The sequence below is a fragment of the Salvia miltiorrhiza genome, chromosome 7, assembly GCF_028751815.1.
Source record: "Salvia miltiorrhiza cultivar Shanhuang (shh) chromosome 7, IMPLAD_Smil_shh, whole genome shotgun sequence".
Taxonomy (NCBI): domain Eukaryota; kingdom Viridiplantae; phylum Streptophyta; class Magnoliopsida; order Lamiales; family Lamiaceae; genus Salvia; species Salvia miltiorrhiza.
In genome coordinates, this window is record NC_080393.1 from 50,920,640 (window position 1) to 50,944,413 (window position 23,774).

The 23,774-nt window shown below is 36.8% G+C and overlaps 1 protein-coding gene and 1 non-coding gene across 2 annotated transcripts; one reads left to right on the plus strand and one right to left on the minus strand.

Annotated features, from left to right (window-relative positions):
- The first annotated feature begins 5,635 nt into the window (after positions 1 to 5,635).
- LOC130994347 (uncharacterized protein At2g29880-like) lies at positions 5,636 to 6,670 on the plus strand. Its single transcript, XM_057919396.1, has 2 exons — positions 5,636 to 5,983; positions 6,068 to 6,670. Exons 1-2 carry the CDS (start codon positions 5,636 to 5,638, stop codon positions 6,668 to 6,670), a joined length of 951 nt encoding a protein of 316 aa, XP_057775379.1.
- Positions 6,671 to 18,322: 11,652 nt separating this feature from the next.
- LOC130996298 (5S ribosomal RNA) lies at positions 18,323 to 18,441 on the minus strand. Its single transcript, XR_009092484.1, has one exon. It is a non-coding gene; the product is annotated as a 5S ribosomal RNA (ribosomal RNA).
- Between the last annotated feature and the right edge of the window lie 5,333 nt (positions 18,442 to 23,774).

Sequence of the window (23,774 nt, forward strand, 5' to 3'; positions counted from 1 at the left end):
GACTCGAATTCCAAATCAAAATGCTTGTTCAATAAAATTCTTGGTATATTAATCAAAATTATTGATATGTTCAACCATTCTAAATTTTGTAAAATATTTAATTTTTCTATAGAACCTAACCCTACATGGGAATGAGATCATGTAGTATCATGTCCTTAGATATTACGTTGTACCAATTCTGGACCACACATTTTATCCATGTGGTGCACCAAGAGCATGACATGTGACAGAGGCCTTACAAGGCAAAATTCGCGCATGGTTAAATGCAAAATGCAATCGGATATTAAAAAAAAAAAAATTATACTCCCTCCGTCCGCGATATCGTTTCCACATTGTGGACGGCGGGGGTTTTAAGAAAAAGTGGTAGATAGTAGTGGATATGTAGTGAGTGGAGTTTGGGTCCAACTATTGTTGTGAGTGGAAGTGTGTGGACCCTACTTCTATAAATGGAAGTGGAAACGATATCGCCGACAGACCGAAATGGCAAATGTGAAAACGATATCGTGGATGGAGGGAGTATATATTTTGTTGTTTTTTTTTAATATCCAATTTTATTTTATTTTGGCAAAATGCAATGCATTTTTTCTGTACCATTTTCATGTACAATGATATGGAAAAATGCAATGTATTTTTTGTACAATTTAATGTATTTTTGTGTGGAAATTTATGCATAAAAAATATGTCAGTTTTAATTTTTTTTTTAAATAATAAAAAAATTTGAATTTTTTTAATATCCAAAAATTATATTTCAATTTTACCCTTATGCGAACTTTTTCTTGGAAGACTTTGGAAGCTCAATCTTGGTGCACCGCATGTATAAAATGTGTAGGTCTAGATTGAGTACTACATAATACCTAATGACACGATACTATCGAAATCCAACCCTATATAAATATATATAAAATAAAAATATCAATTTGCAGAAATCCAAGTTCACGTATTGCACACCTACAAATCTCCATAACAATTGACCTGTTCCAAATAAATAAAATTTAACATGAACAAAATTTCAGTTTATGTTAGCGCATGACACTTTCTTCTGTTATATTCTTCATTTTATTTTCTTTGTGAACCAAAAATTTATGTCTTTGGGGGATGCACAAAAACTTGGGTATAATCGGGTGTATCGTACAACCGGGTCGACCCACACTCAAAATAGTGCTATTTTTACGGTTCGAGTTAGGATGTGGGTTCGAATCAGGGTGCAGGGTCAAGGTTTGAGTGTGAATGAAACCCAGTTGTACGGTACACTCGGTTGTACCCAAGACCACCTCTTCGGGATAAGGCCTAATGTACTTGTCACAAATTTCTTTTCCGTAAAAATGTTAAGATTCTCCGATTTTTTAACTAGCATCCATTAATTTTTTTTCTTTATTTTATTTCCTACATCCACAAAAAGTATATTATTTTCATGCAATTTTTTTTACATGAATATGGTATATTTTTAAGGATGGAGGTAGTATTCATTTTAAGTTTAATTGGAGATATTAGGGGTGGATCGGTACGATATGCCGAATTTTTTTCGTCATACCGTATACTGTATCGTAAATTGCGGTATGAGATTTTTCATATCGTTACCTTATCAAACTATTTGGCATATTGAAGATCGGTATACCGAAAAAAATCGGTATGAATTTTTTCATGCCAATGTTACCATATTTTACGATATACCAAAATTATTGATATATCATTTGATGTATAAAGTACCAAAATTTTACAGTATACCGTATATCTGTACATACCGAAATTACATCAAACGAATATAATTATTAAAAAATTTATAATTTATCACTATATATATATATATATATATATATATATATATATAATGTACGTATGATAACTTTATGCTTTCAAGGTAAATCACTTAACTTAATGAAGCGAATATTACCAATTTCTCTCTCAATTTGTTTAGCTAATACGAGTTCCAACGAGCTTTCAATAACTCACAAATAGCTTTGTTGATTAATAGCCCTAACTTACTTTTGCATCCTATGACGTAGAAAAGGGGAAACGTCGTTGGAGGTGGTCGAAGCGAGGAAGTGCAATGTCTCCCCGAGCAGCGGCAAGCCCATCGAGCCCGGTGGGAGCGTGCCGTTGCACTTGGGAGTCCAGCATCTGTGAACCCACTTTGCAATGAGGATCACCACCACTGTTAAAACTAAGGCAAACATAATTTCCAATTGTATTAATCTACAACCAATTTTGTTGTACAAATTAGCTAGAGAGTTGAGGTTATAAGATCATACAAAAACGAGCCACGAGCCACCTTAAATAGAAAAAGATGTGCTTGCTACTATTATGTGTGATTGTGCCCCTTTTTCTTTTTTTAATATAAATTACACAAGTAAATAAAGAAATTTAAAGACAGCACGACGATGAACTCGAACCCAGAACCTTAGTCAATAAATAATTAATGTATATGCTATTTTATATGTATGGTAACTGTTACTAGTGATAGTTGATTGACTGTTTCCAACTAATGTGTGCTATTTTTATTTGATTGTTTCATAAACATTCCTTTTGCGAAGAGACACGATCAATTATAAATAGTTGTGTGGTCTCAAAAAATAGACATCATTCTCAGTATATTTTCTATTGCCCATAAGGAATATACGTAATAGAAAAATTTGTATTCGTGGAAGATCAAAACAGTGGACAAACTTCACCTATGGCTATAAGTTTTTCTGCTTTATTTATTTATTTTCTCGGATTATCATCATAGAGTTAAATATAGGATCTATTTTGATTTAAAATATCTTATATTATATGTGAGACAATTCTATTGATGATTCTATGAGATTTAGAGTTTGACGTACGGAAATTTATGAAAATTTTCTTTTATGTAAATCATGATAGACGAAAAGTTCAAATTTTTGTTCAACCAATTTGGTCGCCACACACAGATTACGTATTATCTAATTTATTCATATTTTTACAAAAGTTAAGTTAAACAAATTTATAAAGTTTTTTCTTTTGGAAAAACTGGCCACCAAATGGATTTCACGGTGTTCATTGCCGAAAAGTAATCTTTACGCAAATTTAGTTTCTGACAAATTTTTTATTTTTTTTTCATCAAATTACGATTCTGTCATATATGGATTAATGGAAAGTTCATTTTTTTTGATTAACTGATATGGTTGCCATATCTATGTCATGAAAGCAATTGCAATTATCTTCTTTATAACATGAAAATCAAATCTGCTAATGGACATTCTAAAATTCAAGCATATTGAAATTTCTATGGTCTTCTTTTTTTTCACAAGTCAATCTCTAATATACTAATATATTCGTTAAATTTATACTGATATATTCGTTAAATTTATAGATTTATTCATTGTTCTTCGTTCTCTACTTATTTGCAATTCTCTACGGAACTTCTCCCTTATAGGGTGGGGTTAACATAGAAACTCTTCCTAAGATAAGAACTAAAAACCAATATCAGCCTCTAATGATTTGAAAAAAATAAACGGATGAGATAAATTATGGGAGAAAGACACAACTAACCAAAAGCATATAGTTTGAGACTTTGATAGCCACCACTTTTAAACTATGACTTTAGGGGTCAAAATGCTATTAAAAGACAAAGCTACCCTTACTAATTAGTCAATAAAAATAAAGGAAAATTGAAATAACATTTGTCTTAAAATAATTGTAATAAAACAAAATAAAAAATGAAAGTTTGACTTACAATTTTAAGAAAAAAAATTGACGGCCCTTCTTCCAAAACCTTTCTTTTTCCCCATTTCAAAACCATCCAACTTCTTCCCCATTTTCTTCAAAATTGTCGTCCGTCACCTTCCACTCTCGCCATCTCTGCTCCACGATTCTTCACGGCGACCGTCGACTTCCGTTCTCGGCGATTCTTCATGGGGCAACCTCCAGTGCCTCTTCTCCACGACGACTCCAGCGGGCGGCGCTTAGGGCCGAGACAGAGTTCCAGCGGCGGCGGCGATAGAGCTTCAGCGGCGGCGGCGCTTAGTCCCACCAACCAAGTTGTGACTGGCCTCCACAAATTACAACAAACGGTCAAACTACTCCACTCCAAAATTCCCGGTGGATCGCGTGGTCTCTAGGAGGGACGGCGTGCTGATGGAGAAGACGGAGCGCTTGAAGGGAAAGATTTATGGGTTTGTCATGTCATTCCAGTAGGTGGCCTCTCACCTTCAATTGTTCTGTGCTGTTTGTCGATAATATTAGGGAAATTCTTGCTTCTAAAACTTCATCCTATCATTTTTTATTTTTGTTTTCTCAGCAATTTACTCTTTGTAAATTTGTGTTTTGCATATAGGAAAATTGGCTTTCCTCTTCATTTTTGTTAAATTATTTTGATAGCATTTCAACACACTCTATCAGTTAGGCATGCCATAAGAATACTGGTAAATTGATAAGGTTTTTGAGTAAGAGGATTTAGTCAGAAAAGTTTGTTACTAAATAATGAAATCATACGGAAATAAAGATGTGACAATAGAAATAGAAATTGTGTGAAAAGATTGTAGTTGCATTTTTGCTTGTGCTGTGCAATTGTATCTAATTGCGTTTACGCGTTTATTTGTTTTCATTTATATTTGGAAGGCCAAATGCGTTTATTCCCCACTAGGCCACTACTAGTTTATCACAATTCACGACTAGTTGGAAATGAGATTCAGTATACCACATTTTATGTCTTACTTTGTGTCTTATTTTCAATTTTATTTATGAACTAGTTAAGTTTAATTATGAACTAGTATGATCATTTAAAATTTATAAAAAAGGCGTAATAAATAAATAAATAATTATTTCCATACATAAACATATATAAAAAATTTTAAAAAGAGAGAAAATAAAATATGTAACTTTTGATATTTTTTCAAAACTTATTCATTTTAAATTAATTTTTCGTGATTTTTATACTATATTAAGGGGGGTGTATTGGTTGTGGAGTTTAATAGATTTCTATGGATTTTAAAAGTTTGGGTGTATTCGTTCCAGACTTTTAAAAGTCTGCAGAAATCTGGGTGTATTCATTCAAGACTTTTAAAAGTCCATGTAAATCTGGGTGTATTCGTTTCAGACTTTTTAATATCCATACAAATCTAGGTGTATTCGTTATTCCATTGACTTCAAATCCGGAATGACTTTCATGAATTTCATCCAAAAAATACACACAACGAAATCCGGCCAAGAACCACGAGAATTGAAATCCATGGAGTTTTGAGCGAGCGCTGAGTTCTAGCGGCCGCGGCCAAGAAGCCAGCGAGCGCCGGAACTCAGCACCCGTTGAGAAACTCCAGCGCTCGCTGGGTTTGAGCGTGCGCTGGGCCCAGGCAGCCCAGCCCAGCAACGCCTTTAAATACCCCTCTTCGATTTTTTTCCCCTCTCACATTCGACGGACGCCTACAGCCCTTCAAAAAAGAATACAAGTTCAGGGTTCTATATTAGCTTTTAGCCAGGTATTTTTTCATAAATTTTATATCTTCATAGTATTTTAATTATGCAATTTTTCTATAGCATGAATCTTGTACATTTATAAATTGTTAGCAACTGTATGCTATGTTTCTATTGCATGTGAGTTGATTTTAGTTTTTTGTTGATGTTTTTTATTTTTTATTTTTATTCATTCATATAGTACTGTTCGGTGTCTAGTAATATTATTATGGGAGAGTCCCAATCACAAGATTCCAAAAAAAGGGCAGTGTATGAAGCATGGACGCAGGAACAAAGTGATGCCTTGTTACGAATTCTGGCTGAATCTGCAACTAGGGGATGGCGCGATAATAGTGGTATATTTAGCAAAGCAACAGTAGAGGAAAGGATATTGCCTGTTCTCAATGAAAAACTTAGGTCCAATAAAAATTATAATCACTACCAAAGTCATATCAAATGGTCTAAGAGCCGTTGGAATGCGTATTCAACACTCTTGAAGTTTAACTCTGGTTTTGGTTATGACAACGACACCAAAAAATTCACGGCCCCAGATGAAGTATGGGATGCGTATATAGAGGTAAATTTGTTATCAATTATTTTTTAAACACAATTTAATTTAAATAATATAGTTAATTAATAATTTTCTTATTTATGTTTTTAGGCTCACCCAAAAGATGCATACTTACGCACTGGGAGTTTTTCGGATTATGATGAATTGAGGCTTGCTGTTGGAAACGGTGTAGCTGTAGGAAGAAACGCAATTGGAGTGGGCAGTGCTACTGATGCTAGGACAATAGGAGTTGATGAAAGTAGAGGTCCGCTCATAGAGGAGTTGAATTACGATGCTGCTAATGAGGCGTTTGTAGTACTGGGTGAAGATGATCCACCGTTATCCGGCTCCAAATCACCTTTGGAGTCCACTCAGAGAAGAGCTCCCGCCAAAAGAAGCAGAGGCCAGTTTGAGACAAATTCAGGCCACACTGAAAATAGTTCGCATCAGGAGCTCATGGTAGAAATTAAAAAAGTCACTAGCACAATGGATCGAGTTGAAAGCCTCTTCGTGAAACGAGATACTACGCTGGAGAGAAGAGAAAAGGAAAAAAGTTTTACAACTTGGGATGCTATCTTAGAAATTGCTGATTTGAGTGAAGATGACCGCTACACAACATTTGACTTGCTTGTTACAAAGTCACAAAAAGATGGATTTATGAAAATGACTGTTCCTGAACGCAAAAGATGGATAGAATTCAAGACTAGGAAATAGAGGATAGTTTAGTCATGTTTTTTGAACTATGTTTTTATTTTTGTTTCACCATCTTTTTATGAGTACATTGTTTTGTTGGTTTTATGTTTTAATACTTTATTTTGTTGATTAATGAATGGTTTTTTATGAGTATTTTTAAAAGGCTATTTTTTGTGAGTCCCTTTTATTCTTATTTCAATTATTGTTTCATTGTTTTAAATGGCAGCATGAATTATGAAGATAAAATTAACATTGCAATTGAAGAAGACATAGATGAAGAATTTGAGGATGAAATCGAAACAGAGATGGAGATTGAACTTTCTGATCTTGTTAGGCAACTGATGGAAGCAGCTAAGGTAGTTATCACTCTATTGGGAAATATTATGACGCTACATCCGACTGCTGACAACGCTCTGATGCGACGACCAAAGACTAGGGAAGGATTCCGTTTTATTACGAGAATGATGGATGGAGATCCGAGCCAGTTTCGACAGTTGTATAGAATGTATCCTGACGTCTTCATCAAATTATGCCAGATCATTAGGGAGAAAGCCCATGTGGATGATACACGATATACAACTGTTGAAGAAATGTTGGCAACATTCCTTATCATTGTAGGGCACAACGATCGTTATTGTAACGTTCGTCAAAGGTTTGGTCGTTCGCATTTTGCTACTAGTCAGAACTTCAACAAAATATTGAGAGCATTGAACACCATAGCACCGGACATGATGGTTAAGCCGACTGGCGCAATACACGCTAAAATTCGGGTAAGTACCAGATTTTATCCTTACTTCAAGGTATAATATTTCTACTCTTGTATTATATTAAATATTTTTGGTTTTTGTATAACACATTCACCTATTATTTTAGGATTGTATCGGGGCTATAGATGGCACTCATATCCCGGCCACGGATAATAGGTAAAGACGTGAGCTGTTATCGTAACCGTCATAGGGTGAATTCGCAAAATGTTTTGGCAGCTTGCAACTTTGATTTGCAGTTCATCTATGTGCTTAGTGGATGGGAAGGCTCAGCCCATGATTCCAAAATTTTAAGTGATGCATTGTCTAGACCAAATGGACTCCACGTGCCTCAAGGTAAATATTTTCTAGTAGATTGTGGATTTGCTAATCGTCGTTAGTTTTTGGCTCCGTTACGTGGCGTTCGATATCATCTCAAAGATTTCGGTGGTGACGGTCGTAATCCAAGAAATGCAGATGAGTTGTTCAATCTTCGACACGCATCATTGCGAAACGTGATTGAACGCATTTTTGGCATCTTCAAATCACGTTTCACAATTTTCAAAACAGCTCCTCTGTTCCCTTTTCAGACACAAGCAGAGTTAGTTTTGGCTTGTACTGGATTGCATAACTTTCTCCGAAAGGAGTGTCGTTCTGATGAATTTCCAGTCGATGTTGAAGAAGGAAATGTTGCAGCAGATGTTGAGAACGATGCGGACATTTTGGATTATCTTTCTCAAAGCCAGCTGTCTCAGAGGAATGAAGCTAATGCATGGAGAACAAGTATTGCTAACGCTATGTGGGAAAATAGACAAATAACTGAAACCGATCAAGACACACAGGCGGAGATCGAAGATAATAGTTAGGGAGGTGTTTTGATGGATGTCGTTGAATTAACGTTTTATTTTTCAATGTTGGATTTTTTATGGATGTTGACGTTATTTTTAGATTTTTTTTAATGGATATTGGTTGATTTTATTGAGCATGAATTATATAATTAGGGGTGTATTAGTTGGGAATTTGATGAATTCCACGGAATTGAGCATGAATTAGGGGTATTTGTTTGGGATTTGAGTAAAATCCCAGAATTCGTGCATTCTAAATAGGAGCTCCAGCGGCCGCTGGAAGGCAGAACACGCTGGGTTCCCAGCGAGCGCTGGGACCATTATATCGTTGAAGGTGATTTTAGAGGGTAGTGGTATGGAAGAATTGTAGTTGAAGGTGAATTTTTGGGTGGGAGGTTCTGGAGCGGCGCTGGGAGAGGAGAACAATAAAAAATTAGGGCACCAGCGCTCGCTGGCCCTTTATATAGTCAACCACTTACTCCCAGCGCTCGCTGGGTTTCCAGCGGTGATGGGACTCAACGGGCGTTGGCATCATGGATTTCAACTCCAAAATTATCCCCCAAATTCTTCGAAAATTAGTGAAAAACGGGGTGAAATCCAACCACGAATTCTTTGAAAGTCGTCTGGAATCTATGTGAATTCCATGGAAATTAAAATCCATGGACTTTTTAAAGTCTATGGAAATCCACAACCAATACACCCCCTAAATTTAATATGCATATTGCATTTTTTTAATCAAATCATGTGATAATGTTTATAAAAGAATTAACATATAGAAAAAATTAAAAAATAATGAAAAAAATTGATGTGTTAACCCTTGAATTTAACATAGGAGATTAAAAATCCAAATTTTCGATGCCCGAAGTCCTTCAAATCGGGAAAATAGTAAGAGTTCTACGGTGCACAATGACAGTGCACAACTACGTACACAGTGAATCGGGGAATACACAGTCAACCACAAACGGGACATGTTTTAGTAATTCATATGCAATTAAGTGAAATTAAGTATGCAATTTCAATTAATAGACATTATATTCAATAAAAATGAGTCAATAGTGTTCAATTCCATTACCCCCTCAAACACATTGGACATATATCGCATGAGAGTTAAGTATACTAAGAGTACGTGTTAGAGTGCATATAATAGCATCGTAGTAATTGAGACGTATTTGATTAAAAACAAGTATTCGATTTGATGTGTTAACCCTTGAATTTAACATAGGAGATTAAAAATCCAAATTTCCGATGCCCGAAGTCCTTCAAATCGGGAAAATAGTAAGAGTTCTACGGTGCACAATGACAGTGCACAACTACGTACACAGTGAATCGGGGAATACACAGTCAACCACAAACGGGGCATGTTTTAGTAATTCATATGCAATTAAGTGAAATTAAGTATGCAATTTCAATTAATAGACATTATATTCAATAAAAATGAGTCAATAGTGTTCAATTCCATTACCCCCTCAAACACATTGGACATATATCGCATGAGAGTTAAGTATACTAAGAGTACGTGTTAGAGTGCATATAATAGCATCGTAGTAATTGAGACGTATTTGATTAAAAACAAGTATTCGATTTGATGTGTTAACCCTTGAATTTAACATAGGAGATTAAAATTCCAAATTTCCGATGCCCGAAGTCCTTCAAATCGGGAAAATAGTAAGAGTTCTACGGTGCACAATGACAGTGCACAACTACGTACACAGTGAATCGGGGAATACACAGTCAACCACAAACGGGGCATGTTTTAGTAATTCATATGCAATTAAGTGAAATTAAGTATGCAATTTCAATTAATAGACATTATATTCAATAAAAATGAGTCAATAGTGTTCAATTCCATTACCCCCTCAAACACATTGGACATATATCGCATGAGAGTTAAGTATACTAAGAGTACGTGTTAGAGTGCATATAATAGCATCGTAGTAATTGAGACGTGTTTGATTAAAAACAAGTATTCGATTTGATGTGTTAACCCTTAAATTTAACGTAGGAGATTAAAAATCCAAATTTTCGATGCCCGAAGTCCTTCAAATCGGGAAAATAGTAAGAGTTCTACGGTGCACAATGACAGTGCACAACTACGTACACAGTGAATCGGGGAATACACAGTCAACCACAAACAGGGCATGTTTTAGTAATTCATATGCAATTAAGTGAAATTAAGTATGCAATTTCAATTAATAGACATTATATTCAATAAAAATGAGTCAATAATGTTCAATTCCATTACCCCCTCAAACACATTGGACATATATCGCATGAGAGTTAAGTATACGAAGAGTACGTGTTAGAGTGCATATAATAGCATCGTAGTAATTGAGACGTATTTGATTAAAAACAAGTATTCGATTTGATGTGTTAACCCTTGAATTTAACATAGGAGATTAAAAATCCAAATTTTCGATGCCCGAAGTCCTTCAAATCGGGAAAATAGTAAGAGTTCTACGGTGCACAATGACAGTGCACAACTACGTACACAGTGAATCGGGGAATACACAGTCAACCACAAACGGGGCATGTTTTAGTAATTCATATGCAATTAAGTGAAATTAAGTATGCAATTTCAATTAATAGACATTATATTCAATAAAAAATGAGTCAATAGTGTTCAAATCATTGGACATATATCGCATGAGAAATTAATAAAAAAATATGTAACTTAATTTATAAAAAAATAATTAATATACTTAATTAGTCACTTAATTAACTAGCTAATTTAACAAAATTAAATATTTATTAATTTTTAATAATAAATTATTAAGATTTTTACGAGCTTGTAATTAAAATATCTTAAAATCGTGCTAAAGTAATAGTTCTACGGTGCACAATGATAGTACACAACTAGAGTACACAGTTGAGCATACACAATTAATTGTGAGCAAACTACCATTTATTCGGCATAACTAATTAAGATTTTTATGAGCTTGAGCTTCAACTCATTAGTTAATAAATATATTAATAAATTCAATAATAATTAATTAAATTAGTATATAAATGATAATTAAGCTAATTCATAAATATTTAAAAATAATAAATAATATGTAACTTAATTAATTAAAAATAACTAATATACTTAATTAGAAATTTAATTAACTAGCTAATTTATAAAACATAAATATTTATTAAATTTTAGTAATAACTAATTAAGATTTTTTGAGCGAGCTCCAACTCATAGGTTAATAAATATATTAATACATTCAATAATAATAATTAATTAATTTATTTAATTAAATTAGTATTAAATGATAATTAAACTAATTTATTTATTTATTTATACAAAACAAAATACTAAATTCCCCACATTCAAGAGAACCACAAAAGCTCCAAACTTTACGAACCAAACAAATATAAAAGTCAAAATCTAGACTGCAGCATCCAAGGATTAAAACAAAAAAATCAAAATATAATGCTAGGATGTTAAAGTTAAAGATTTTGCCCTTCACTCTAACAAGCCTCTGTGAGTTGAAGATTATATATATATATATATATATAAGGAGAAGATCCATGGAGAATGCTAAATATTTTGAGAATAGAGAATGCGTGAAAAAATAACGAATAAGTTTATAATTTCGATGAATAAATCAATGTATCGTATGAATAAGATTTTGACCTAGGGTTCGAATCCTGAGAGGGGCGAGTTTTTCACTATATTTACAGTATTTACGGAATACATCTGTTCATTAGTTATGCTGATCTATTCGTAAAATTTATAGATTTATTCGTTATTCTCCATTCTCTCGAAAAATATAATTCTCTATGGATCCCACCCCTATATATATATTGTAGTGACCCGCTCTTTTATATATATTAAATCCAGTATTTTGTGTTTATTATTTTTCATCAGTGAATGGAACCGATTATTATCCGGATATGAATTCAGCTTATGATCCTGAATTTATATTATTGAAGCAGTCAGTGATGTTTTTCAAAAGTTATAACTGACTTAGCGAAGTCATGTTATTTATTGAGCGAGATGAGACTATCGATTCTATTATTTATAATTACTTAAGTTGTGGATTATTTCCGACTCGTGAGTTAATTAAATCTGCGGATTTAATTTAGACATCAGAACAGCGAATGAATTAAATCTACGGATTTAATTTAGATTCATTTTACAACCTATCAATTCTAGCAAGGCGGGAAATCATATGTCGAAACACAGGATTTATTTAAAAAGTTAGACAGTATCAAAGCAGATACGAGCACGTGATTCATATTACAATTACAAAAGCACCGAGATATACGAATATATCTCATTTATTCACCACAATCAATCTCCATTTCTATCTTCTAAATTACACCAAGTACCAAAAGGAAAGAACAGAATAAGAAAAGGGAAAAGGAAAAGTGGGCTGCAAAGGCAGTCACCACTGCACTCTTTCCTCCTGCTCCACCGCCTATTTTGCACTTTTTGACTAAGCACACTCAAGCGTGCATACCACATCCAACCACCTCAGCCGCAACCTATGACTACACCTTCTCTAAAGAGGCAGACACATTTTGACTTCCTTGTAGTATCAGCCAACAACTCCATCTTTTAAATCATCAGCCAAACAACACCACATTTTCTATCACTTTGCTGCCACCAAGAACTCTCTCGAAAGGGCATAGAAGCCTCCAGTTCGTTCAGCCAAGTTCTCAAGGTAAGACTTGGCTTCAATAACTTCATTCTCTTTGATTAGTTCACCTGCATTAAAGGAGAACCATCGTTCATTTCAGTTATTTCACACTTCACTCAACTCCAGCAACAACCAATCAGTTGAACACAAGCGAGGTATTTTGCTATCTCAAATAACCATTCAGTTCGCATTCATATCAGAGGCATAATCACATTTCACCACTGTATCAAATGGGCATAATATGTATAACCATAGAGAGATTTATGCTTTACATCCTACTGCACTATAGAACAACCAACTTAAGAACCTCCATCCTTAACAACTACTAGAAACTAGAAAAGAAGAGGAAAGTGGAACTTAGCTTATAGGAGAAGGGCTGACTGCTCTGTCCAGTCGGGCCCTAGGAAATCGGTGAGGACGAACTCATGCTGCCCGATCGAAGCCAAAACGGCAGCAGCGGCAGCGTGGCGTGGCTCGAACCTTCGACCCCGGAGATAGCAGCAACGGCGGACCCTCCCCTGCTCGCCGGAAATCGAAGCAGCGGCGCGGCGAATCTCCCGGCCTTCCAGTTGCAGCGGCGGCGGTCGCTTGACTGTGGCGATTCTCCCCTTTTCTGAAATTGTGAGGGAGAGAGAGAGGGAGATGAACGGCGCCGCTCCCAGGCGGCGATCTCTCGCCGGATTCCAGGCAAAGGCGTGACAGCAGCGGCGACCTACCAGATTAGTCTAGAACTCAATTTTGGGCTATGCGATGAAGGTAGAGGACAGCGCCGGTGTTAGACGCTTCAATAGCCAACGCCGGTGATGGCAGGCGACAGCTGGCTGGCCGGAGAAGAAGAGGCCGAGCGTCGGCCTTGAGAAAAAAGAAGAGAGAGATTCGGATTTTGAATTGAGAGAGATAGCAGAGCGTGTTCTGCTTGGAGAGAGAGAGAACCGAGTGTTAGATAGAGGATGGGCTCCTATTTTAATTGAGTTGGGCCAATTCTTTGGGCTTTATTTATTTTATTATGTGGGCTGCAGATTTAATTGATTGGGCCCAATTTCTTTTATTTTAATTGGGTTGTCTTATGTTGCTCCCAATTGATAATCAAATTTTCTTATTATTTGTTGAGCCCAAGTAGAATCGACTATAGATTTATTAATTCATTAATTAGACTCAGTCATTTCTAATTGTGGATTTAATTGAAAACGAGATTATGAGATTAATAAGCGGGTTAGCAAATCCTAAGATAAGCGGATTCATTATAGTTATTATCCGACCTCATGCGACGAGCCTTATTTAAGTTATTTAATTTATTTAATCCGAGAGTTAGGATTAATAGTAAAATTTCCCGGACTAATAAGTCGGAATAAAGAATCATGCATAAGAGAGTCATGCATATTTATTTTCGCATTCTGCTCGAGCAAATATCTTATTTAAATTTCTCGCAATAAAGGTCAAGCACGAGAGCAATAACTAGATTAAGAGCCGCTACACCACAGCAAGAGTTGTTATCAGGTGGGCATTACTTTCATATATATCAAATGAGTTTAAATGTTACGTTCAAGCAAGTTATTTCATGATAAAATCTTTGAGTTAAAGTTATTTCAAGTATTGTCTTGCCATAAAATGTTTCAATTTTAGTATGATATCTATCTGCTTTGGCTTTGCCAATGATGCAATCGAATTCGGGTCCTGAGCAGTTGATAGCTATCCTGCCAGGGCTAGTGTACACCAGTGACCGTGAGTCATCTAGCGGGTTGGCCGGTCAAGTGACCGTGAGAGGTGGCCACCTCTCCGGCACAAAGTTCCAGATATGATAGATTACAAGAGAACTTAGTCTGCAGACGAACTTTAAGAATCACAAATGAACTTAGTAAGCTTGGGCCTTTTTAGCGAAAAACTCCCTTGCTGTACTGTTTATGATGGCATGACAATTTACAGTTTTGAAGCATGTATTTTTATACCTAGGCATACGTGCCCACTGAGTGCTTTTGTACTCAGCCCTGCATATGTTTTCTAAATGTGCAGGTTGAGCTGATGTGATGATGGTGCTGCAATGAGCGGAGTCTCCAGGGTTGTTAATAAATAGTTAACCTGTCTAGAATATGTCTTCATACATATGTCTAGCTACTTTCCGCTGCAAGATGTTGTTGATGTTATAGCATGTTAGGTCATACTTTGAGTCTTAAGAGAATGGTTTCATATGATGTATAACTTGATTAATGATATTAATTAAGTTTTATGCTGTCTTTCATAAACTGTTTTCAATTGAGTATTAATGAATAAAAATGACGAGTTTTATTAAGATGAGTAAGTTTTACGGCTATTAATGACGCCCCTTTTCTTCCCCTTCTTCTTTAACCCCATCCCTAGTCGTGGATCACTCGGCCTAACTATCCCTAGTTCGGGCGGGCTGTGACAGAGTGGTATCAGAGCAAATGAAAGCTCTGAATTAGAAGTCTTGCGTTTAGTCTAGAATGAGTCACTAGACTAATAGTTATTAACAACCGTGAGCTCAGCGCACCATCACACCAGGCTCAACGAGGTATGTAAAATTTTAAAGTTTATTTGACGTTAAATTTTGAAGAGCATGATGTTGAGGTTATATGATGAGTTATGATGTTACACTTTGAAGGTGCATAGTTTGAGTTTGAGGATGACAACATGATTAATAATGAGTTATTATGTTGTAAGAGCATATGTTGACGTTACATGATGAATCATGAGAGCGTTTATATCATATGATGTTATATGATTGATGATGCATAATTATGAGTTATGATGTGATGTATTTGAGATGTTTTGTGATGAGAATTGTTTGAGCAGTTGTGATAAGTCACGATGATTTAGATGAAGGAATCTAATGTCATTGTTAAGAGAGATTTTTTTTTTACTAAGTAGAAGGATGAAATGAGAACTTAGAGCTAAAGCTTGAGAGAATTAGCAATTACTTTAAGTACTTGTTGGTTTGAGTTATGAGTTCGAGTTATGAGCTTGAGTATAATAGCATGATTAATGATGAGTTATTAGCATGCTGCAATGAGATATTGTACGATATGTTGAGTTGTTTTGTGACGCGAGTTTTGCTCACGCAACCTTAATGGTACTTGAGGAAGTATCATGAGCCATAGTCTTTGGAGATGGCTTTGAGAGAGAATTGTTGAGTTGTCTTACTGAGTCACGATGATTTAGATTAAGGGATCTAATATCATTGTTTAGAGAGATTCCCTACTGAGTAAAGATGGGACGAGATGAGAATTTAGATGTTTTGAACTTGAGTTTTAAGATAACAGTACTACTTAGTAGGAGTTTTGCTAAGTTATGTTTTATTTATTTCTGTTGCTGGAGCCAAGTAGAGTTAATTCCTAGAGTCACCTTTAAGTTCTCCTTATAAGTTGGCCAGGACTGTTGGCACTGCACGAAAGTGGACTGTTGTGAGATCGAACTCAGGGAAGATCGGATACGAGGATGAGGCGTACAGTATGTGGTACAGAGATACCCTAGCAGATTTTCAAACACATGTTCATAGACTATGAAAGGATGAGAAAGAGCCAAGGAAGGCTAGGGTTGAATGGAAGAGAAGTAGCCGAGGAGGGCTAGAGTTGATGAGGATGAGAAGAGAAGCCGATGTAGGCTAGAGCTAAGGATGATCTTGAGAGTATGAGCGGTACACCCTTATTTTTTTATTAGTTTCAATTACATTGCGATGTATATAACTTACTTAGGAGATATTGATACTTGAGCTTTTGACATGCTGATAGATAAGCATGCGAATATAGTACCCTACTGATGTTAAATAGATGGATGTTCCTAGTGTGCTAAAGTAGCAACTAGATGAGTTAACTGGTAGCAATTACCGTAGGAAGTCCAAACCGAGACATAGTACCATTAATGGTGTCGGTTTAGAAGGGACATTACAATAGATACTATGGTTTTTGTAGGGTTTATATAACTCCTTTATGTAAGTCCTCTAAAAAGAGGCATTCTACTGATGGATATATTAGGTTGACCAGAGTGGTCTTTTTGTTAGCATTTCGTGAGTGCTTATTGCCTTACAGATGAATGTTAAGGTGACCGTGAGGGTTTCCTTAAAGTTGAGTTAGTAAATTGAACTTGAGTTTCGAGGATGCTTAGAGCGTTGGTCGAGTTGAGTTTTCCCTTTGTGATTTCAAAAATGCCTCAAAGATGTCATCAAGAGTGTGATGTGAATGATAGGCGGGATAATACTCCGCCACCACCAGCGCAACATGAGAGAAGAGTCGAAAAATATTGAACTTTCGAAACAAGAGTCTAGAACATAGGACCCTGAGTTTAAGCTTTTAGCTTGCTGGTGTGAACTTAAGTTTTGTTATGTATAGTATGTTGAGGGTTTAGAAGACACAGAATTTCCAAGTTCGGGATAGTATATTCCGTGTGACTGGGGAGTGATTATGTTGGACCTGGCCAGTCCGCATGATCCAAATCTCAGTAGACGTGTTTTGGGTTTATAAACCCATGTGTTTCAACTTTCGGTTGAAAAGCCAGATGGGTTCTTACTCTAGGTCATTTTTGTTCGACCTGGTAGTTACTTCATTCTACCCTCTGGTCATTCATTTAAGTCTCTTGAACAATTTGTTTTGATGTCATTCTAGGGTTGAACCCTTACAACTTTTGAGTTATCCTAGTAGATTCTTTTGATGTATAAGACTAGTGAGAGGCACGTCAGAGGACTTTAACACCCGAGCAACTGGTAAACTACACCTGAGAACAATTCAAGGCTACTCTTGAGAAATATGTACCAAGGAGTACAGTAAGCAGCGAGAGGCTGATTATCGAAGTTTGAAACAAGAAAAAAAAATCGGTTGTAGAGTATAACCGAGAATTCTGTAAGCTATCACGATTTGCTCATCAAAAGATGGATACTGATGAAGAGATGTCTGAGTTTTATGTGCCGGTTTAAGGCAGGACTTTAAGGTAGTATGGGCAAGTTATTGGATGCACCAGTTAGAATCGTGTTTAATACAGGAGCCTTCGCATTCCTTAAGTGTTTGAAGCATGTTACCTTCAAACTCGAACCAAAACGAGCTAGTCCCAAATTGAGAGTAATCACTCCTGTAAGAAGAGCTACTATAGTTTCTCACATGATTTCTAAATTAGAGTTTGAGTTAGGATCACTAAAGATGAAAACAAGAACCTTGCACTTAATGCCTATGTGGAACGTAGACATTATTCTAAGGATGGACTGGTTAGCAGAGAACTTTGCCCCGATTGATTGTAAGAAGAGACAGATAACTTTCCAAACACCTGGGAAGGAACATACATATTTTCACGGCATTGATAGAAAGAAGAGAGTTCCAATCGTTTCGACACTTCAGGCGTCGAAATTGGTAAAGAAGAAATGAGCACAGGTTTACTTAGTTTACTTGAATGATGAAGGAGAATCAAGTAAAAAAAAAAAAAACTTTGAGGATGTAACAGTGGTAAGGAAAAATAGGGGTGCAACCCGAGGACTTCCCAGGGGGTCACCCATCCTAGTACTACTCTTGCCCAAGCACGCTTAACTTCGGAGTTCTGATGGGATCCGGTGCATTAGTGCTGGTATATTTCCCGAGGTCTTACCAGGATTGCCACCAACAAGACAGTTGGAGTTCACTATCGACCTAGAATCTGGATCGGCACTAGTGTCGAAGGCACCCTATAAAATGGCGCCTAAGGAGCTACAAGAGCTGAAGATTCAGCTACAAGAATTGCTCGAGTTAGGTTTTATTAGACCTAGTGTATTCCCAGTGGGAAGCACCAGTCCTTTTTGTCAAAAAGAAGGATGGCACGTTGAGAATGTGCATAGATTATCGAGAGTTGAATAAATTGACACTCAAGAACAAATATCCTTTGCCGAGGATAGATGACTTGTTTGATCAATTAGGAGGAGCGAGTTTTTCTTGAAAGATGACTTGAGATCATATTACCACCAGTTCAAATTTTGACAGAAGGATACACCTAAGACAGCTTTTCAAATGAGGTATGAGCACTATGGGTTCATAGTTATGCCATTCGGTTTGACGAAGGCACCAGTAGTTTTCATGGATCACATGAATCGAGTGTTCCATCAATAACTGGATAAATTTATCCTAGTTTTCATAGATGATATTCTCATCTATTCGAAGAATAAGCAGGAGCGCCAAAACATTTGAGAACGATGTTGGAAACGCTAAGAGTTGAGAAGTTTTTGCCAAATTCACCAAGTGCGAGTTTTGGTTGAACGAAGTAACTTTTCTAGGACATATTGTATCATCCGAAGGAATTAAAGTTGACCCCGCCAAGGTACAAGCTGTACATGAGTGGAGATCACCAACTACGCCTAACGAGATTCGCAACTTTTTAGGCTTAGCAGGATACTATGAGAGGTTTATTGAAGGATTTTCCATGATAGCAAGACCGAGAAAAGAAGCTAAGTACAATTGGGAAAGAGGAGTGTAAAGAGAGTTTTTTTTTAAGAGCTTAAAGGAAATTGACTACAACACCAGTGCTGCTAGTCCCGGAAATGGATAAAGAGTATACCATCTACACAGATGCGTCAAAAAAATGGGCTAGGATGTGTTTTGATGCAAGAAGGAAGAGTTATAGTCTATGCATCACGACAACTTAGACCCCACGAGATAAATTATCCAACGCATGATTTAGAGCTTGCAGCCGTTGTGCATGCCCTGAAAATTTGGAGACATCATCTCTACGGAGTTAGATGTGAGATTTTCACGGACCACAAAACTTTGAAATACTTTTTCAAGCATAAGGATATTAACATGAGGCAAAGGAGATGGCTCGAATTAGTAAAGGATGTTAACTGCGACATTAACTATCACCCTTGGCAAGGCCAATGTAGTAGACGATGCATTGAGCCGAAAGGTCTCGTCAAAGTTAGGATGTCTTCTCACAAGAGAGGATGAGCTTATAAAGGACTTTGACAAAATGAGGATAGAGATGATAAAACCACCAGGGACAATAGCGAGTATTGTTGCGACGATGCCTAGTTTGAGGAAAATGGTGATTGAAGCACAAGGAAAGATGAGACAATGAACAAGTTACGAGAAAGGATAGGAGCATGAGATCTCAAGAGTTACCAAAAAGCACCAGACAATGCTATCTTATTTGAGGGGAGAATATGCATTCCCCACGATGATGAACTTAAGAATACGATCATGAGTGAGACTCATGACACGCCTTACACCGCCCACCCAGGAGGCACAAAGATGTATCAGGTTGTAAAAAAATGATTTTTGTGGGACGGAATGAAATGAGACATAGCTTCGTTTGTAGAGCGATGCTTAGCTTGTCAGCAAGTGAAAGCATTACACCAACGACCCTATGGGAAGTTAAAACCGTTGGAGATTTCCGAGTGGAAATAAGATCACATAGCGATGGATTTTGTGATAGCTTTACCGAAAAGTCAAAGAGGAAATACAGCAATTTGGGTGATTGTAGATCGACTAACAAAATCTGCACATTTCATACTGATCCTAATCGCGAATGGACCAGATAAGTTAGCACAATTGTATGTTCGTGACATTATAAGATTGCAATGAGTACCGGTGTAGATCACCTCAAAATATATATATATATATATATATATATATATATATATATATATATTACATCACGTTTTTGGATGAGTTACAGAAAGAGTTGGGTACAAGGATGAATTTTAGCATAGCAGACGATAGAAGATATGATAAGAACTATTACCCTTGATAGAAGAGTAAATCGGGAGAATGTGTTGCCACTAATTGAGTTTGCCTATAAGATGTGAGACAAAGTTTCGAGATAGGAGACAAAGTTTTCTTGAAGGTTTCACCCTGAAAAGGGGATGAATAGATTTGGAGTTAAAGGACAGCTTAGACCCAGAGTTATAAGTCCTTACGAGATATTGCAAAAGATAGGTCCAATAGCGTATAGGTTGGCTTTGTCACCTAGCTTTGGAAATGTGCATAACGTGTTTCACGTGTCACAATTGAGAGGATATATATTTTCGACCCAAACCATGTGGTTTACTAAGAAGAAATGATCTTAGAAACAGACTTGAGTTATGAAGAGAGACCTCAGATGATGCTAGATCATAAAATTCGGCAATTGAGTAATAAGTCGATTGCATTGGATAAGGTCCAATGGAGATATGATAGTTAGAAAGAAGTGGAAAGAGAGCTTGAAAACAAGATGAAAGAAAAATACCCCGAGTTGTTTTAGCAGAGATATGCAAATTTCGGGACGAAATTTTTGTTAAGAGGGGTAGTATGTAGTGACCCGCTCTTTTATATATATTAAATCCAGTATTTTGTGTTTATTATTTTTCATCAGTGAATGGAACCGATTATTATCCGGATATGAATTCAGCTTATGATCCTGAATTTATATTATTGAAGCAGTCAGTGATGTTTTTCAAAAGTTATAACTGACTTAGCGAAGTCATGTTATTTATTGAGCGAGATGAGACTATCGATTCTATTATTTATAATTACTTAAGTTGTGGATTATTTCCGACTCGTGAGTTAATTAAATCTGCGGATTTAATTTAGACATCAGAACAGCGAATGAATTAAATCTACGGATTTAATTTAGATTCATTTTACAACCTATCAATTCTAGCAAGGCGGGAAATCATATGTCGAAACACAGGATTTATTTAAAAAGTTAGACAGTATCAAAGCAGATACGAGCACGTGATTCATATTACAATTACAAAAGCACCGAGATATACGAATATATCTCATTTATTCACCACAATCAATCTCCATTTCTATCTTCTAAATTACACCAAGTACCAAAAGGAAAGAACAGAATAAGAAAAGGGAAAAGGAAAAGTGGGCTGCAAAGGCAGTCACCACTGCACTCTTTCCTCCTGCTCCACCGCCTATTTTGCACTTTTTGACTAAGCACACTCAAGCGTGCATACCACATCCAACCACCTCAGCCGCAACCTATGACTACACCTTCTCTAAAGAGGCAGACACATTTTGACTTCCTTGTAGTATCAGCCAACAACTCCATCTTTTAAATCATCAGCCAAACAACACCACATTTTCTATCACTTTGCTGCCACCAAGAACTCTCTCGAAAGGGCATAGAAGCCTCCAGTTCGTTCAGCCAAGTTCTCAAGGTAAGACTTGGCTTCAATAACTTCATTCTCTTTGATTAGTTCACCTGCATTAAAGGAGAACCATCGTTCATTTCAGTTATTTCACACTTCACTCAACTCCAGCAACAACCAATCAGTTGAACACAAGCGAGGTATTTTGCTATCTCAAATAACCATTCAGTTCGCATTCATATCAGAGGCATAATCACATTTCACCACTGTATCAAATGGGCATAATATGTATAACCATAGAGAGATTTATGCTTTACATCCTACTGCACTATAGAACAACCAACTTAAGAACCTCCATCCTTAACAACTACTAGAAACTAGAAAAGAAGAGGAAAGTGGAACTTAGCTTATAGGAGAAGGGCTGACTGCTCTGTCCAGTCGGGCCCTAGGAAATCGGTGAGGACGAACTCATGCTGCCCGATCGAAGCCAAAACGGCAGCAGCGGCAGCGTGGCGTGGCTCGAACCTTCGACCCCGGAGATAGCAGCAACGGCGGACCCTCCCCTGCTCGCCGGAAATCGAAGCAGCGGCGCGGCGAATCTCCCGGCCTTCCAGTTGCAGCGGCGGCGGTCGCTTGACTGTGGCGATTCTCCCCTTTTCTGAAATTGTGAGGGAGAGAGAGAGGGAGATGAACGGCGCCGCTCCCAGGCGGCGATCTCTCGCCGGATTCCAGGCAAAGGCGTGACAGCAGCGGCGACCTACCAGATTAGTCTAGAACTCAATTTTGGGCTATGCGATGAAGGTAGAGGACAGCGCCGGTGTTAGACGCTTCAATAGCCAACGCCGGTGATGGCAGGCGACAGCTGGCTGGCCGGAGAAGAAGAGGCCGAGCGTCGGCCTTGAGAAAAAAGAAGAGAGAGATTCGGATTTTGAATTGAGAGAGATAGCAGAGCGTGTTCTGCTTGGAGAGAGAGAGAACCGAGTGTTAGATAGAGGATGAGCTCCTATTTTAATTGAGTTGGGCCAATTCTTTGGGCTTTATTTATTTTATTATGTGGGCTGCAGATTTAATTGATTGGGCCCAATTTCTTTTATTTTAATTGGGTTGTCTTATGTTGCTCCCAATTGATAATCAAATTTTCTTATTATTTGTTGAGCCCAAGTAGAATCGACTCTAGATTTATTAATTCATTAATTAGACTCAGTCATTTCTAATTGTGGATTTAATTGAAAACGAGATTATGAGATTAATAAGCGGGTTAGCAAATCCTAAGATAAGCGGATTCATTATAGTTATTATCCGACCTCATGCGACGAGCCTTATTTAAGTTATTTAATTTATTTAATCCGAGAGTTAGGATTAATAGTAAAATTTCCCGGACTAATAAGTCGGAATAAAGAATCATGCATAAGAGAGTCATGCATATTTATTTTCGCATTCTGCTCGAGCAAATATCTTATTTAAATTTCTCGCAATAAAGGTCAAGCACGAGAGCAATAACTAGATTAAGAGCCGCTACACCACAGCAAGAGTTGTTATCAGGTGGGCATTACTTTCATATATCAAATGAGTTTAAATGTTACGTTCAAGCAAGTTATTTCATGATAAAATCTTTGAGTTAAAGTTATTTCAAGTATTGTCTTGCCATAAAATGTTTCAATTTTAGTATGATATCTATCTGCTTTGGCTTTGCCAATGATGCAATCGAATTCGGGTCCTGAGCAGTTGATAGCTATCCTGCCAGGGCTAGTGTACACCAGTGACCGTGAGTCATCTAGCGGGTTGGCCGGTCAAGTGACCGTGAGAGGTGGCCACCTCTCCGGCACAAAGTTCCAGATATGATAGATTACAAGAGAACTTAGTCTG